This window comes from Somniosus microcephalus, chromosome 4, assembly GCF_052327205.1.
Source record: "Somniosus microcephalus isolate GS21.2 chromosome 4, FLI_Smic_1.0, whole genome shotgun sequence".
NCBI classification, from domain to species: domain Eukaryota; kingdom Metazoa; phylum Chordata; class Chondrichthyes; order Squaliformes; family Somniosidae; genus Somniosus; species Somniosus microcephalus.
The window spans coordinates 156,952,564-156,971,593 of NC_140990.1; the positions used below are offsets into that span (position 1 = coordinate 156,952,564).

General features: G+C 42.6%; 1 protein-coding gene across 1 annotated transcript in view; it reads left to right on the forward strand.

Annotated features, from left to right (window-relative positions):
• Positions 1 to 676: 676 nt before the first annotated feature.
• map3k13 (mitogen-activated protein kinase kinase kinase 13) overlaps positions 677 to 19,030 on the forward strand; it is a 265,870-nt gene continuing 247,516 nt past the window's right edge. Inside the window, 2 exon segments of the mRNA XM_085985387.1 lie at positions 677 to 1,407; positions 1,409 to 1,604. Of these exon segments, the coding sequence (XP_085841513.1) occupies positions 1,051 to 1,407; positions 1,409 to 1,604 (553 nt within the window). The 5' untranslated portion in view covers positions 677 to 1,050.

A 19,030-nucleotide genomic window follows, 5' to 3' on the forward strand; every position in this document is an offset into this window, starting at 1 on the left:
ACAGAGTAAAGCTCCCACTACACTGTCCCATCAAACACTCCCAGGGCAGGTACAGCATGGGTTAGATACAGAGTAAAGCTGCCTCTACACTGTCCCATCAAACACTCCCAGGGCAGGTACAGCACAGGTTAGATACAGAGTAAAGCTCCCACTACACTGTCCCATCAAACACTCCCAGGGCAGGTACAGCATGGGTTAGATACAGAGTAAAGCTGCCTCTACACTGTCCCATCAAACACTCCCAGGGCAGGTACAGCACGGGTTAGATACAGAGTAAAGCTCCCACACAGCCCATGAAGTACTTTTGAAGTGTAGTCACTGTTGCAATGTAAGGAAACATGGCAGCCAAATTGCAAACAGCAGGATCCCACAAATAGCAATGTGATAATGACCAGATTATCTTTTTTTTTAGTGATTTGATTGAGGGATATATATTGACCAGGACACCGGGGAGAGCTCCCCTGCTCTTTTTAGACATGATGTGGAGATGCCGGTGTTGGACTGGGGTGGACAAATGTCAGAAGCCACACAACACCAGGTTATAGTCCAACAGCTTTATTTGAAATCACAAGCTTTCGGAGCGCTGTTCCTTCGTCAGGTGACTTCACCTGACAAAGGAGCAGCGCTCCGAAAGCTTGTGATTTCAAATAAAGCTGTTGGACTATAACCTGGTGTTGTGTGACTTCTCGCTCTTTTTAGAGTAATGCCGTGGGATCTTTTACGTCCACCTGAGAGAGCAGACGGGGCCTCGGTTTAACATCTCACCTGAAAGACGGCACCTCCGACAGTGCAGCACTTCCTCAGTACCACACTGGAGTGTCAGCCTAGATTTTTGTGCTCAATTCTCTGGAGTGGGACTTGAACCCACAACCTCCTGACTCAGAGGTGAGAGTGCCAGCCATTGTGCCTCGGCTGATATTGTAAAGGACATTCACAGCTGAGTGGCGATTGACAAAATGTTTCCTTTTTCCCTTCAGGCTTGAGTGTTTGCCCCTCTCGTTGGGTCGTGTCCTAGGATTGAACTGAAAGCCACCTTTGGCCGCCTGCCCCATGCACACGCACGGCGTGATGGCCAGTCCGCAGGAGGTCCTGACTTGGTCACCCTCTTCCAACCTCATCAATCAGAACCTGAAGGAAGAGCTAGGGACCCCGGGGGAGTGGGACAAGCTGCCGGTCAGAGATGTGAACCTCAAGCCGTCATATTCGCCGCCCGAGATCCTGGACAACCTGCAGGAGAAGGGGCCCCCGCAGGGTGACAGCAGCGGTAGCTCCAACTCCAAACACCCCGTCACCGTGCTCACCAGCGTCAGCGAGGACTCCCGCGACCAGTTCGAGAACAGCGTGCTGCAGCTGAGGGAGCACGAGGAAGCCGGGACCACCGAGACCCCCGAGGATGGGAATGGGAATGGCAATGATGGCGGTGGCGGGTGGCGGTGGTGGTGACAACAGCGGACGAGATGAGATGAAGATACATTACAACCGCTCAGGGTCGGGCTCGGGGTCCGGGACAGGCGGATTTCTGGAGGGGCTATTTGGGTGCCTGAGGCCAGTGTGGAATATTATAGGAAAAGCCTACTCCACAGACTATAAACTGCAACAGCAAGGTATGTGAAATTCTACTAATCGTGTTACTTGTCTTTGTACAAGTTAGCATGTTTGTTAGTAATTTGCTAGTTAGCTTTGTACCAGTTAGCTTTCATCCAATGAACATTGTATCAGCTTGCTTTGTAATATTCGTGTTGTACTAGTTAGCATTATTTACCTGTAAGTATTCTGGACTAGTTAATAGTCTCACAAGTTATTGTGTACCAATTAGTATTATATACCAGTGTACCGGTTAGTATTGTGCACAGTGAATATAGACTGCAGTTAGTATTGTGTACCAGTTAGCATTATATGCCAGTTAGTATAGTGTACCAGTTAGTACAGTGTACCAGTTAGTATTATATACCAGTTAGTATAGAGTACCAGTTAGTATATACCAGTTAGTATAGAGTACCAGTTAGTATTATATACCAGTTAGTATTATATACCAGTTAGTATAGTGTACCAGTTAGTATAGTGTACCAATTAGTATAGTGTACCAGTTAGTATTATATACCAGTTAGTATAGTGTGCCAGTTAGTAGAGAGTACCAATTAGTACAGTGTACTAGTTAGTATTATATACCAGTTAGTATAGTGTACTAATTAGTACATTATATGCCAGTTAGTAGAGTGTACCAGTTAGTATTATATACCAGTTAGTATAGTGTACCAGTTAGTATTATATGCCAGTTAGTATTATATATCAGTTAGTATAGTGTACCAGTTAGTATTATAGACCATTTAGTATAGTGTACCAGTTAGTATTATATACCAGTTAGTACAGTGTACTAGTTAGTATTATATGCCAGTTAGTATAGTGTACCAGTTAGTATTATATACCAGTTAGTATAGTGTACTAGGTAGTATTATATGCCAGTTAGTATAGTGTACCAGTTAGTATTATATACCAGTTAGTATAGTGTACTAGGTAGTATTATATGCCAGTTAGTATAGTGTACCAGTTAGTATTATATGCCAGTTAGTATTATATATCAGTTAGTATAGTGTACCAGTTAGTATTATAGACCATTTAGTATAGTGTACCAGTTAGTATTATATACCAGTTAGTACAGTGTACTAGTTAGTATTATATGCCAGTTAGTATAGTGTACCAGTTAGTATTATAGACCATTTAGTATAGTGTACCAGTTAGTATTATATACCAGTTAGTATAGTGTAATAGTTAGTATTATAGACCATTTAGTATAGTGTACCAGTTAGTATTATACACCAATTAGTATTATATACCAGTTAGTATAGTGTACCAGTTAGTATTATATACCAATTAGTATTATAGACCATTTAGTATAGTGTACCAGTTAGTATTATATACCAATTAGTATTATAGACCATTTAGTATAGTGTACCAGTTAGTATTATATACCAGTTAGTATAGTGTACCAGTTAGTATTATAGACCATTTAGTATAGTGTACCAGTTAGTATTATATGTCAGTTAGTATTATATACCAGTTAGTACAGTGTATCAGTTAGTATTATAGACCATTTAGTATAGTGTACCAGTTAGTATTATATGTCAGTTAGTATTATATACCAGTTAGTATAGTGTATCAGTTAGTATTATAGACCATTTAGTATAGTGTACTAGTTAGTATTATATGCCAGTCAGTATAGTGTACCAGTTAGTATTATATGCCAGTTAATACTATACACCAGTTAGTATAGTGTACCAGTTAGTATTATATGCCAGTTAGTATTATATACCAATTAGTATAGTGTACCAGTTAGTATTATAGACCATCTATCTTATATATCTATATATATAAATCGGTACTTCTGTCTGTCTGTCTGTCATCGCGTGTGCGTCTGTCGGGTATGCGCTCGAAAGTTACAGTGCGTACCTACGCGCGCGTTACCTCCAAAGAAAGCTTACGCTTCCGAGACGGTTTTAAGCGTATTTACGTTTCGGCCGGGCTAAAATCGTGCCCGTGGTATCCCAAAAACCTTCAACGTTCCGCTCATTAGCATCTCATTATCCGCTCATTAGCGACAGAGTGACCTCGAGCTCGACCAATCGTACGCCGGGTTGCTGGCGTGTGCCGCCGGGCCAATCGGTGCGTGTGTGGCCGGGCCTTATCGTTCTGAACCGAGGTGAGTCGCCGCCATCTTGATTCCAAACTTTTCCTTTCTTTTTCCCGCTTTCTGCGTCTTTAAAAAAAACGTTGCTTTTAAAACACATATTGTTTTTAAAAAAATGATTTAGAAACGAATTAACTTATCTAATCTCATTAATTTTCCTACCTTTCCCCGTTTTTCCAGGTAGGCCTCGAAGCCTCGGCTTCTCCTTCGCACCCACGCCCCGAGCTAGGCACCTCCCGGCCCCACTCGAAGGCTGGAGGGCCGAGCCTCAGCCCAGCGCCGCTAGGGTGCGCGCGCAGCAGGAGCTGAGACGCGGCGTCTCTCTCTGGCTTGGCCGGGGGGGCGGGGCTTGCTTCAAGCATCACCTTGGCAACCGGCCCCCCGGCCGTCTCGCACAGCCGCAATCGGCGGTCTTCACCTCGGAGGGGGGGAGGCCACGACCCCTCGGGGGGGGCCGCGACCCTCGGGGGGGGTGGGGCGCCAAGCGTCACCCTGGCAACCGGCCCCCCGGCCATCTCGCACAGCCGCAATCGGCGGTCTTCACCTCGGGGGGGGGCCGCGACCCTCGGGGTGGGCGAGACCCTCGGGGGGGGGCCGCCAAGCGTCACCCTGGCAACCGGCCCCCCGGCCGTCTCGCACAGCCCGCAATCGGCGGTCTTCACCTCGTGGGGGGGCCGCGACCCTCGGAGGGGGGGGGGGCCGCGACCCTCGGGGGGGGCCGCAACCCCTGGGGGGGGGGCCGCGACCCTTGGGGGGGGGGCCGCGACCCCTCGGGGGGGTGGCCGCGACCCTCGGGTGGGGGCGCGATCCTCGGGGGGGCCGCGACCCTCGGGGGGGCCCCCCGCCCTCCCTCCCCTCCCTCCACCCTCCCTCCCCCCGCCCTCCCTTCCCCCCCTCCCGCCCTCCCTTCCCCCCCACCCTCCCTTCCCCCGCCCCCCCCTCCCCCCCGCCCTCCCTTCCCCCCTGCCCTCCCTTCCCCCCTCCCTTCCCCCCCCTTCCCCCCCGCCCTCCCTTCCCCGCCCCCCCTCCCCTCTCCCCTCCCCTCCCCCTCCCTTCCCCCCTCCCCTCCCCTCCCACCCACCTCCCTCCCCTCCCTCCCCCCCTCCCCCCCAGTCGCTCTCTCCCTTCCCCCAGTCGCTCTCTCTCTTCCCCCCAGTCGCTCTCTCTCTCTCTTCCAACAACAACATTCCTCGAAAAAGCCTCGGCACCGCCGGGCACTTCAGCTAGTATATATATAAATGAGTTGGTTTGTCTGTATGTCTGTCTGTATGTCTGTCTGTATATCTGTCTGTATGTCTGTCCGCTATACACTCAAAAGCTATAGAGCGTACCTACAGATATGTTATATCAAAAGAAAGCTGATGATCAGGGGAGTGTCATAGGCGTATTTACTTTTTGGTCAGACAAAAATTGTTCAGACAGTATACAAAAAACGTTCAAAAATCCGCTCATTAGCGGTTGACCAATCCTACCGCTCATTAGCGTTGAGTGACGTGGTGGTTGACCAATCGTACAGGGGATAGCATTGACTGACGTGATCGTTCACCAATCCTACAGTTCAGTGACCTGATGGTTGACCAATCGCTGCATCACGGGGGGCGTTTCATTCCGTGTGTGGGCGGGCCTAATCCTGCAGCCTCCCGAAACTTCGCCGCTATTTTTTAAATCCCGACAGCGACAGCACCAGCACAACATACCCCCACATTGCGGCTCCGGCACAGTATCCTGCTCCCGACCCGCCGGAGCGGGAGGTGAGATGGGGTCACTCGGGCCGAGCCTGACAACCGCTCGGCCCGAGACACAGAGCGGGCGGGGGAGCGGCAGCGGCCAGCCATTAACTGCGCGGCCCGCGGCTAGCCGCACCGGGAGCTCAGCTGGGGTCAGTCTCAGCCCAAGAGCCCGGCCGGGCCTGAAATGCTAGGCAGCGCACGGCCACCACGGCCGGCCTCAATTTTCCAAGCCCTTCCCCGGGTTCCAAAATAGGGGGAGGGAGGGGGAGGAGAGGGGGAGAGGGAGAGAGAGGGAGGGAGAGAGAGAGGGGACAGACAGGGGCAGGGAGAGAGAGGGGGGAGAGAGAGAGGGGACAGAGAGAGGGGCAGGGAGAGAGTGGCAGGGAGAGAGAGGGGGAGGGAGAGAGAGAGGGTCAGGGAGGGAAAGAGTGACACAAAGTGGGGGAGCGGCAGCGCCCGGCCGTAAACCGCGCGGCCCAAAAAAGCCCTGGCAACGCCGGGCCCCCCCAGCTATTTAGTATAGTGTACCCCTTAGTATTATATGCCAGTTAGTATTATATACCAGTTAGTATAGTGTATCAGTTAGTGTTATATACCAGTTCGTATACTGTACCAGTTAGTATTATAGTCCATTTAGTTTTATATACCACTTAATATAGTGTACCAGTTAGAATTATATACCAGTTATTAGTATTATATACCAGTTAGTATAGAGTACCAGTTAGTATTACATACCAGTTAGTATAGAGTACCAGTTAGTATAGTGTGCAAGTTAGTATAGTGTACCAGTTAGTATTATATACCAGTTAGTATTATATACCAGTTAATATAGTGTACCAGTTAGTAATATATACCTGTTAGTATTATATACCAGTTAGTATAGAGCACCAGTTAGTATTATATACCAGTTAGTATAGAGTACCAGTTAGTATAGTGTGCCAGTTAGTATAGTGTACCAGTTAGTATTATATACCAGTTAGTATAGAGTACCAGTTAGTATAGTGTGCCAGTTAGTATAGTGTACCAGTTAGTAATATATAACAGTTAGTATAGCGTACCAGTTAGTATTATATAACAGTTAGTATAGCGTATCAGTTAATATAGTGTACCAGTTAGTATTATATACTGGTTAGTATAGAGTAACAGTTAGTATAGTGTGCCAGTTAGTATAGTGTACCAGTTAGTAATATATAACAGTTAGTATAGCGTACCAGTTAGTAATATATAACAGTTAGTATAGCGTATCAGTTAGTATAATATACCAGTTAGTATTATATAACAGTTAGTATAGTGTACCAGTTAGTATTATATAGCAGTTAGTATTATACTGTATAACAGTTAGTATAGTGTACCAGTTAGTATTATATAGCAGTTAGTATTATAAAGCAGTTAGTATAGCGCACCAGTTAGTATTACATACCAGTTAGTATTATATAACAGTTAGTATAGTATACCAGTTAGTATTATATACCAGTTAGTATTATATAACAGTTAGTATAGTGTACCAGTTAGTATAATATACCAGTTAGTATTATATAACAGTTAGTATAGTGTACCAGTTAGTATTATATAGCAGTTAGTATTATATAACAGTTAGTATTATATACCAGTTAGTATAGTGTATGTTAGTAGAGTGCACCAGTTAGTATTATATACCAGTTAGTATAGTGCACCAGTTTATATTATATACCAGTTAGTATAGTGTATGTTAGTGTAGTGCACTAGTTAGTATTATACACCAGTTAGTATAATATACCAGTTAGTATTATATACCAGTTAGCATAGTGTACCAGTTAGTATTGTATATGAGTTAGTATTATATACCAGTTAGTATTGTGCATCAGTTAGTATTATATACCATTATTATAGTGTAAGTTAGTATAGTGCACCAGTTCATATTATATACCAGTTTGTATAGTGTACCAGTTAGTATTATATACCAGTTAGTATGGTGCACCAGTTAGTATTATATAACAGTTAGTATTATATAACAGTTAGTATAGTGTACCAGTTAGTATTATATACCAGTTGGTATAGTGTACCAGTTAGTATTATGTACCAGTGAGTATTATATAACAGTTGGTATAGTATACCAGTTAGTATTGTGCATCAGTTAGTATTATATAACAGTTAGTATAGCGTACCAGTTAGTATTATATAACAGTTAGTATAGCGTACCAGTTAGTATGGTGTACCAGTTAGTATTATATACCGGTTAGTATAGTGTAAGTTAGTATAGTGCACCAGTTAGTATTATATATCAGTTAGTATTGTGTACCAGTTAGTATTATATAACAGTTAGTATAGCGTACCAGTTAGTATAGTGTACCAGTTAGTATTATATACTGGTTAGTATAGTGTAAGTTAGTATAGTGCACCAGTTAGTATTATATACCAGTTAGTATTATATAACCGTTAGTATAGTGTACAAGTTAGTATTATATACCAGTTAGTATTATATAACAGTTAGTATAGTGTACCAGTTAGTATTATATAGCAGTTAGTATTATATAACAGTTAGTATAGCACACCAGTTAGTATTATATACCAGTTAGTATTATATAACAGTTAGTATAGCGTACCAGTTAGAATTATATACCAGTTAGTATAGAGTACCAGTTACTAAAATATACCAGTTAGTATAGAGTACCAATTAGTGTTATATACCAGTTAGCATTATATAACAGTTAGTATAGTGCACCAGTTAGTATTATATACTAGTTAGTATTATATACCAGTTAGTATAGTGTAAGTTAGTATAGTGCACCGGTTCGTATTATATAACAGTTAGTATAGTGTGCCAGTTAGTATTATATACCATTTAGTATAGTGTACTAGATAGTATTATATACCAGTTAGTATAGTGTACTAGTTAGTATTATATACCTGTTAGTATAGTGCACCAGTTAGTATTATATACCAGATAGTATTATATACCAGTTAGTATAGTGTATGTTCGAATTGTGCACCAGTTCCTTTTATATAACTGTTAGTATTATATACCAGTTAGTATAGTGCACTTGTTAGTATTATATACCAGTTAGTATTATATACAAGTGAGTATAGTGCACCAGTTAGTATTACATACCAGTTAGTATTATATACCAGTTAGTATTGTGCACCAGTTAGTAATATATACCAGTTAGTGTTATATAGTTAGTTTGAAGGTCGAGAGGTGGAGAGAGGACAGTTTGAAGGTCGAGAGCTGGAGTGACAGTTTGAAGGTCAAGAGCTGGAGAGACAGTTTCAAGGATGAGAGCTGGAGTGACAGTTTGAATGTCGAGAGCTGGAGTGACAGCTTGAAGGTCGAGAGCTGGAGAGAGGACAGTTTGAAGGTCGAGAGCTGGAATGACAGTTTGAAGGTCGAGAGCTGGAGTGACAGTTTGAAGGATGAGAGCTGGAGTGGAACCCAGTTACCAGGACGCTAAGTTGGACAGCCAGGGTAATGTGCAGGCCAGGTGTGTGGAAGAAACCGAGGGGAAACATCGAGAAAAACAGAGGAAACATCGAGAAAGACAGAGGAAACATCAAGAGAGAGAGAGAGGGGAAACATCGAGAGAGACCAAGATGGAAACATCGAGAAAGACTGAGGGGGCACTTTATTTATTTAATTGTATTAATTAATTAATTTAATTTATTTAATAATAAGTTGTGAGTTCCTCATGATGCTCTCCCAGTGCGGCCACCCTGTAACCAGAGATTATTCTAGAAGCCTGGGTAGAAATATCAATGTAATTACTGTAGAAATTACTTTTTTTACATTATTGCTTGTTCATTTTATGTGCTGTCTTTTTATGTCTTTTATTTATTTTATGTCTGCTTTATTTATATTTAAAGTATGTATGCGTGTATATGTCGGTAGGTGTTTTTTTGTGATGGCGCCGATGAAGATGGCTGCCGTCCTTGCGAGCTCCATGCGTGCCAGGCAGCTAAGTGTTCTTGCTGCTTGGTGCTCTCGGCTCGTCAAGAAAAAAGCATTTCACTGACTAGATTACACTTCTTGTATTTAGTTATGTGGCCAATAAAATTGAAATTGAAAAAAAATTGAATTGAAATTAAATTGAATATACCAGTTAGTATAGTGCACCAGTAAGTATTATATACCAGTTATTATTATAATATACCAGTTAGTATAGTGTAAGTTAGTATAGTGCACCAGTTCATATTATATACCAATTAATATAGTGTAAGTTAGTATAGTGCACCAGTTAGTATTATATACCAGTTAGTATAGTGTAAGTTAGTATAGTGCACCAGTTAGTATTATATACCAGTTAATATAGTGTAAGTTAGTATAGTGCACCAGTTCGTATTATATACCAGTTTGTATAGTGTACCAGTTAGTATTGTATACGAGTTAGTATTATATACCAGTTAGTATTGTGCATCAGTTAGTATTATATACCATTAGTATAGTGTAAGTTAGTATGGTGCACCAGTTCGTATTATATACCAGTTAGTATAGTGTACCAGTTAGTATTATATACCAGTTAGTATAGTGCACCAGTTAGTATTATATAACAGTTAGTATTATATAACAGTTAGTATTATATAACATTTAGTATAGTGTACCAGTTAGTATTATATACCAGTTAGTATAGTGTACCAGTTAGTATTATGTACCAGTTAATATTATATAACAGTTAGTATAGCGTACCAGTTAGTGTTATATAACAGTTATTATAGCGTACCAGTTAGTATTATATAACAGTTAGTATAGCGTACTAGTTAGTATAGTGTACCAGTTAGTATTATATACCGGTTAGTATAGTGTAAGTTAGTATAGTGCACCAGTGCGTATTATATATCAGTTAGTATAGTGTAGCAGTTAGTATTATATAACAGTTATTATAGCGTACCAGTTAGTATAGTGTACCGGTTAGTATTATATACCGGTTAGTATAGTGTAAGTTAGTATAGTGCACCAGTTAGTATTATATATGAGTTAGTATTATATAACAGTTAGTATAGTGTACAAGTTAGTATTATATACTAGTTAGTATTATATAACAGTCAGTATAGTGTACCAGTTAGTATTATATACCAGTTAGTATAGTGTACCAGTTAGTATTATATAGCAGTTAGTATTATATAACAGTTAGTATAGCACACCAGTTAGTATTATATACCAGTTAGTGTTATATAACAGTTAGTATAGTGTACCAGTTAGTATTATATACCAGTTAGTATTATATAACTGTTAGTATAGTGTACAAGTTAGTATTATATACCAGTTAGTATTATATAACAGTTAGTATTATATAACATTTAGTATAGTGTACCAGTTAGTATTATATACCAGTTAGTATAGTGTACCAGTTAGTATTATGTACCAGTTAATATTATGTAACAGTTAGTATAGCGTACCAGTTAGTGTTATATAACAGTTATTATAGCGTACCAGTTAGTATTATATAACAGTTATTATAGCGTACTAGTTAGTATAGTGTACCAGTTAGTATTATATACCGGTTAGTATAGTGTAAGTTAGTATAGTGCACCAGTGCGTATTATATAACAGTTAGTATAGTGTACTGGTTAGTAATATATACCAGTTAGTATAGTGCACCAGTTAGTATTATATACCAGTTAGTATTATATACCAGTTACTATAGTGTACCAGTTAGTATAGTGTACCAGTTAGTATTATATACCAGTTAGTATTATATACCAGTTAGTATAGTGTTCCAGTTCGTATTATATACCAGTTCGTATTATATACCAGTTAGTATAGTGTACCAGTTAGTACTATATACCAGTTAGTATAGTGTACCAGTTAGTATTATATAACAGTTAGTATAGTGCACCAGTTAGTATTATTTACCTGTTAGTATAGTGTACCAGTTAGTATTATATACCAGTTAGTATTATATACCAGTTAGTATAGTGCACCAGTTAGTATTATATACCAATTAGTATTATATACCAGTTAGTATTATATAACAGTTAGTATAGTGTACCAGTTAGTATTATATACCGGTTAGTATAGTGTAAGTTAGTATAGTGTATGTTAGGATAGTGCACCAGTTAGTATTATATAATAGTTAGTATTATATAACAGTTACTATAGTGTACCAGTTAGTATTATATACCAGTTAATATTATATACCAGTTAGTTTAGTGTACCAGTTAGTATTATATATCAGTTAGTATTATATTCCAGTTAGTATAGTGTACCAGCTAGTATTATATACCAGTTACTATAGTGTACCAGTTAGTATTATATTGCAGTTAGTTTTATATACCAGTTAGTATAGGGTGCCAGTTAGTATACAACAGTTAATATTGTATACCAGTTAGTATTATATACCATTTCATATTATATAGTTAGTATAGTGTTTCAGTTAGTTTAGCCTACCAGTTAGTATTATATAACAGTTAGTATAGCGTACCAGTTAGAATTATATACCAGTTAGTATAGAGTACCAGTTACTAAAATATACCAGTTAGTATAGAGTACCAGTTAGTGTTATATACCAGTTAGCATTATATACCAGTTAGTATAGTGTAAGTTAGTATCGTGCACCAGTTCGTATTATATAACAGTTAGTATAGTGTTTCAGTTAGTATAGCCTACCAGTTAGTATTATATAAGAGTTAGTATAGCGTACCAGTTAGTATTATATACCAGTTAGTATAGAGTACCAGTTACTATTATATAACAGTACAGTGTGCCAGTTAGTATTATATACCAGTTAGCATTATATAACAGTTAGTACAGTGCACCAGTTTGTATTATATACCAGTTAGTATTATATACCAGTTAGTAAAGTGTAAGTTGGTATAATGCACCATTTTTGTATTATATAACAGTTAGTATAGTGTACCAGTTAGTATTATATACCAGTTAGTATAGTGTACTAGTTAGTATTATATACCAGTTAGTATAGTGTACCAGTTAGTATTATATACCAGTTAGTATAGTGTACCAGTTAGTATTATATACCCATTACTATAGTGTGCCAGTTAGTATATCCTACCAATTAGCATTATATAACAGTTAGTATAGTGCACCAGTTAGTATTATATACCAGTTAGTATTATATACCAGTTAGTAAAGTGTAAATTGGTATAATGCACCATTTTTGTATTATATAGCAGTTAGTATAGTGTACCAGTTAGTATTATATACCAGTTAGTATAGTGTACTAGTTAGTATTATATACCAGTTAGTACAGTGTACTAGTTAGTATTATATACCAGTTACTAAAGTGTACCAGTTAGTATTATAAACCAGTTAGTAGAGTGCACCAGTTAGTATTTTATACCAGTTAGTATTATACACCAGGTAGTATAGTGTACCAGTTAGTATTATATACCAGTTAGTATTATATACCAGTTAGTATAGTGCACCAGTCATTATTATATACCAGGTAGTATAGTGCATGAATTAGTTTCATGTGCCAGTTAGTATAGTGCACCAGTTAGTATTATATACCAGTTAGTATTATATACCAGTTAGTATAGTGCACCAGTTAGTATTATATACCAGTTAGTATAGTGCACCAGTTAGTATTATATACCAGTTAGTATTATATACCAGTTAGTATAGTGCACCAGTTAGTATTATACACCAGTTAGTATTATATACCAGTTCGTATAGTGCACCAGTTAGTATTATATACCAGTTAGTATTATATACAAGTTAGTATAGTGCACCAGTTAGTAATATGTACCAGTTAGTATTATATACCAGTGAGCATAGTGCACCAGTTAGTATTATATACCAGTTAGTATTATATTGTAGGAACGGCTAGATTCCTAACTAAAGGACTGAGATCGAGTCAGTCTATTAAACAAACGATGTTTATAATACTAATAAACAGAGTTTAACACTAAAACAATGGAAAGCTGGATAACAGGTCTGTACTGGTTGCTAGCTCCACGAGGACTGACTAGAGCCCCTCCCTAGTCAGACGTCATGATGTCATCACGTTTTCCCGCTGCTGGAGGATCACGTGATCAACGTGATGACGTCATCGCGTTGGGTCTCTGTCTTAAAGGGACCACGCTATGTACATGCGATAATATGAACAGAGATACAGATTCATTCTGTAGCTAACAATTAGTTAAAGATAATTATGTACATAAGATCAGAGTCCCCTTGGTGGCTCTGCCACATGCGCCCCCCCAGAATTGTCTTTAACAGTAAAAGTCAATCAACTAGGAGGTCTGACAAGCCTGTCAGAGCGACTGCTGTATTCTCGGAGTGAACGTTGTTGAACAGCGGGCAGGCTGGCGGATGGGAGCCTTCGGACTGGTGCGGGTGCAGCTGGAGGGCGGCCACGACGTGGCGGCTGTGCAGTCTCTACTGGCCGGTCGATGTCCAGATGCGCCGGTTTGAGACGATCAATGGAGATGTGGTCTGGTTTACCACCGATGTCAACCGAGAAACTCTTGTCGCCGGGCTCTATTACGCGGAAAGGTCCTGTGTAGGGAGCCTTGAGCGGATCCCTATGGGCATCATGCCGAATGAATACGAATTCAGCATTTTTGAGCTCCGCTGGTACGTGCGAAAATGGCAGGCCGTGATGTGAAGTCGGAATGGGCGCGAAAGCCTTGGCCATTTCCCGGTGGTTGCTGAGTTGGTCGGCCGCAGACCATGGCGCGGTGGGAAGCAGCAGGAAATCTCCCGGTACGCGGAGCGGCTGACCGTGCACGAGCTCTGCGGCAGACGATTGCAGGTTCTCTTTGGGTGCCGTGCGCAGCCCCAACATGACCCATGGAAGCGTATCCACCCAGCCGGCGCCTTGGAGGCTGGCTCTCAGCGATGCCTTTAACGATCGGTGGAAACATTCGCACAAACCGTTTGCTTGTGGGTGATAGGCTGTAGTGCGGTGGAGTTTGGTGCCAAGACCCTGGGCCACAGCGTTCCAGAGCTCGGACGAGAATTGTGGACCGCGGTCTGAAGAAATATCCGCCGGAACGCCGAAACGTGCGACCCACGAGGAGAGGAACGCTCTGGCTACATCAGCAGATGTAGTAGACGCCAAAGGTACTGCTTCGGGCCATCTGGTAGTACGATCGACCATGGTTAGAATGTGTGTGAAACCCTGGGACGGTGGCAGCGGTCCGACGAGATCCACGTTGACGTGGTTGAATCGCCGTTCTGGTACAGCGAACGTGACCAATGGGGCCCTGACGTGGCGCTGCACCTTAGACTTTTGACAGACGACGCAGGTGTTAGCCCAGTCGCGGATATCCTTACGCATTCCTCTCCAGACGAACTTAGCCGACAGTAATTTTTGGGATGCTTTCACACCCGGCTGCGAAAGCCCATGGATGGCATCGAAGACTTGGCTGCACCAGGGAGCTGGAATGATCGGGCGAGGGTCCCCCATGGAGACATCGCAGAGCAATGAGGTGCCTGCTGCGTGGAATTGCACATCGGCCAGTTGGAGGCTAGAGGTGTCGGCGCAATACGACTGTGTTTCAGGGTCCGATGCTTGGTCGGTGGCCATGAGGGCATAATCGATGCCCAACTGGACTGCCCGTACGGGCACGCGAGAAAGACAATCGGCTACCAAATTGTCCTTGCCAGCTACGTGCTGGATGTCTGTTGTGAATTCCGAAATGTAAGTTAGCTGTCTCTGCTGTCGGGCCGACCACGGTTTGGCGGTCTTGGCCATTGCAAAAGTCAGTGGTTTGTGATCTACAAACGCGGTGAAGGGACGTCCCTCCAACAGGAAACGAAAATGGCGAATGGCCAGGAACAGTGCCAGCAACTCATGGTCGAAAGTACTATATTTGCGTTCGTTGCGCCGGAGTTGGCGGCTGAAGAACGCCAGTGGCTGCCACGACCCGTTGACCCATTGTGCTTGCACGGTGCCTATGGCATAGTCGGAAGGTCCGTGGTGAGGGCGATGGTGGCTCCTGGCAGAGGGTGCGCCAATATAGTTGCATTGGCTAGAGCGGTTTTTGTGTTGTCGAAAGCGTCGTCCATTGCCGCCGTCCAGGTTATTGCATCCTTTCCCATCTTGCCTTTGAGGGCCTCATAGAGGGGCTGCATGAGTTGTGCTGCCTTCGGCACAAAGCGGTGACAGAAGTTCACCATGCCCAGGAATTCTTGGAGGGCTTTGGTGGACTGTGGCTTCGGGAATGCCGAAATTGCTTCGACCTTTGACTGCAGCGGGATTGCACCCTCCTGGGTAATGCGGTGGCCCAAGAAGTCAATCTGATGTAGGCCGAACTGGCATTTGGCCGGGTTGATTATGAGGCCATGCTGGCTGAGGCGCCGAAAAAGGGTGCGGAGATGGTCAACGTGCTCCGCTTTGGTGGAGCTGGCTATCAGGATATCGTCCAGATAGACAAATAAAAACTGAAGGTCCCGCAGGACCGAGTCCATGAGTCGTTGAAAGGCCTGCGCGGCGTTCTTGAGCCGAAAAGGCATTCTGAGGAACTCGAACAGTCCAAGGGGAGTAATAACTGCAGTTTTTTGGATGTCCTGCTGGTGTACGGGGACCTGATGGTAGCCCCAGACGAGGTCGACCTTGGAGAAGATTGAGTTTCCCGCCAGATGGGCGGAAAAGTCTTGAATGTGCGGGATCGGGTACCGATCGGGTGTCGCTGCATCATTCAGTCGACGGTAGCCCCCACATGGCCGCCATCCGCCGTCGGGCTTTGGAACGATATGTAGGGGTGAGGTCCAGGGACTATTCGACCGGCGAATAATCCCCAGCCGCTCCATCGTGGCAAACTCGGCCTTCGCTGCCGCGAGCTTACCGGGTTCCAGTCGCCGAGCTCGTGCGTACACTGGGGAGCTGGTCGTAGTGATGTGGTGTTGGACACCATGCTTAGCTGCCGAGGTGGAGAAAGTGGGCTTGGTCAGCTCCGGGAATTCACTTAGTAGGCGGGTGAATTCGTCCGGCGAGGGTAACGCGCAGGAGACAGTATGGGCCGGTGCGGAACTGCGGAAGCAGGGAATGGAATGGAAGGTAGCCGCGTTGACCAGTCGACGGTTTCGGACATCTACCAAGAGGCTGTTGGCGCATAAGAAATCCGCGCCGAGCTGTGATAAATTCCCACAGACACCGTTGTCCGCCGAAGCACACCCGGACCTGCCGTTTGCCAAAGGTACGAATGGCCCCGCCATTAGCTGCCTCGAGGGCGGGACCGTGCCTCCCAGACTGGATGTCAAGTGCTGAGGCGGGAAGGATGCTGCACTGCGCCCCGGTGTCGCATAAAAAGCGCCGGCCCGAAAGGGAATCGGTAATGTAGAGGAGCTTCCCGGAATTCCCAATCGCCATCGCGGCCGTGGCCCGTACCTTAAACTCGATCCTCCTTTTCTGGGGCTGCTGTTTTTTTTTATTAGGCACGAAACTGCAAGGAGGGCAGCAGCTTCTGGCTTTCGCGCCAAAACGGGCGTGGTAAAAACACAAGCCGGGGGATGGAGGCGTCGGGGCAGCGTCCGCGGAGGAGGGTTGTCTTGTGGCGGAGCAGTATTGCTGCGTGACCGCATAAACCGTGTCTGCCTCTGCAGCCAGTGCTGCGCAATCCGCGGTGTCCGATCTAGCGAGAGCGGCTTGAACCTGTTCGGGGAGTTGACTCAGGAATAACTCCCGAAAAAGGAAGCATTGGGGTTCGGAGCCCAGGAGCGTGAGCATCTGGCTCATTAACTCAGATGGCTTGGAATCGCCCAGGCCGGGCATAGCAAGCAGCCGGCGGGCCCGCTCTGCCTTCGTGTGTCTGAAGACCTGTATTAACCGCGCTTTAAGAGCATCATACTTGCTGGCCTCTGGGGGGTTTTCGAGCAGGCTGATGATCCGTGCGGCCGTGGAGCTGTCGAGTGCGGAGACCACGTGGAAGTAGCGGGTCTGATCCGCGGCGATGTTACGGAGTTCGAATTGTGCTTCTGCTTGGACGAACCAGGAGGCAACATGTTGTTCCCAAAACTGTGGGAGCTTCAAAGCCACGGTGTGTGCTTCCATGTTTCGTTACGCTTCTTTCGCGAAAATTGTCCACGAAAATTCGGGGTCGCCACTGTAGGAACGGCTAGATTCCTAACTAAAGGACTGAGATCGAGTCAGTCTATTAAACAAACGATGTTTAATACTAATAAACAGAGTTTAACACTAAAACAATGGAAAGCTGGATAACAGGTCTGTACTGGTTGCTAGCTCCACGAGGACTGACTAGAGCCCCTCCCTGGTCGGACGTCATGATGTCATTACGTTTTCCCGCCACTGGAGGATCACGTGATCAACGTGATGACGTCATCGCGTTGGGTCTCAGTCTTAAAAGGACCGCGCTATGTACATGCTATAATATGAACAGAGATACAGATTCATTTTGTAGCTAACAATTAGTTAAAGATAATTATGTACATAAGATCAGAGTCCCCTTGGTGGCTCTGCCACAATATACCAGTTAGTAGAGTGTATGTTCGTATAGTGCACCAGTTCGTATTATATACCAGTTAGTATTATATACCATTAGTATAGTGCACCAGTTAGTATTGTATACCAGTTAGTATTATATACCAGTTAGTATAGTGCACCAGTTAGTAATATATACCAGTTAGTGTTATATACCAGTTAGTATAGTGCACCAGTTAGTATTATGTACCAGTTAGTATAGTGTAAGTTAGTATAGTGCACCAGTTATTATTATATACCAGTTAGTATAATGTACCAGTTAATATTATTTACCAGTTAGTATTATATAACAGTTAGTATAGTGCACCAGTTCGTATTATATACCAGTTAGTATTATATACCATTAGTATAGTGCACCAGTTAGTATTGTATACCAGTTAGTATTATATACCAGTTAGTATAGTGCACCAGTTAGTATTGTATACCAGTTAGTATTATATACCAGTTAGTATAGTGCACCAGTTAGTAATATATACCAGTTAGTGTTATATACCAGTTAGTATAGTGCACCAGTTAGTATTATGTACCAGTTAGTATAGTGTAAGTTAGTATAGTGCACCAGTTATTATTATATACCAGTTAGTATAATGTACCAGTTAATATTATTTACCAGTTAGTATTATATAACAGTTAGTATAGTGCACCAGTTAGTATTATATACCAGTTAGTATAATATACCAGAGTATAGTGCACCAGTTTGTATTATATACCAGTTAGTATAGTGTAAGTTAATATAGTGTACCAGTTATTATTATATACCAGTTAGTATAATGTACCAGTTAATATTATTTACCAGTTAGTATTATATAACAGTTAGTATAGTGCACCAGTTAGTATTATATACCAGTTAATATAGTGTACCAGTTAGTATTGTATACGAGTTAATATTATATACCAGTTAGTATTGTGCATCAGTTAGTATTATATACCATTAGTATAGTGTAAGTTAGTATAATGCACCAGTTAGTATTATATTCCAGTTAGTATAGTGTAAGTTAGTATAGTGCACCAGTTCGTATAATATACCAGTTAGTATAGTGCACCAGTTAGTATTATATAACAGGTAGTATTATATACCTGTTGGTATAGTGTACCAGTTAGTATTATATAACAGTTAGTATAGCATACCAGTTAGTATTATATACCAGTTAGTATAGTGTAAGTTAGTATAGTGTACCAGTTAGTATTATATACCAATTAGTATTAAATAACAGTTAGTATAGTGCATCAGTTAGTATTAT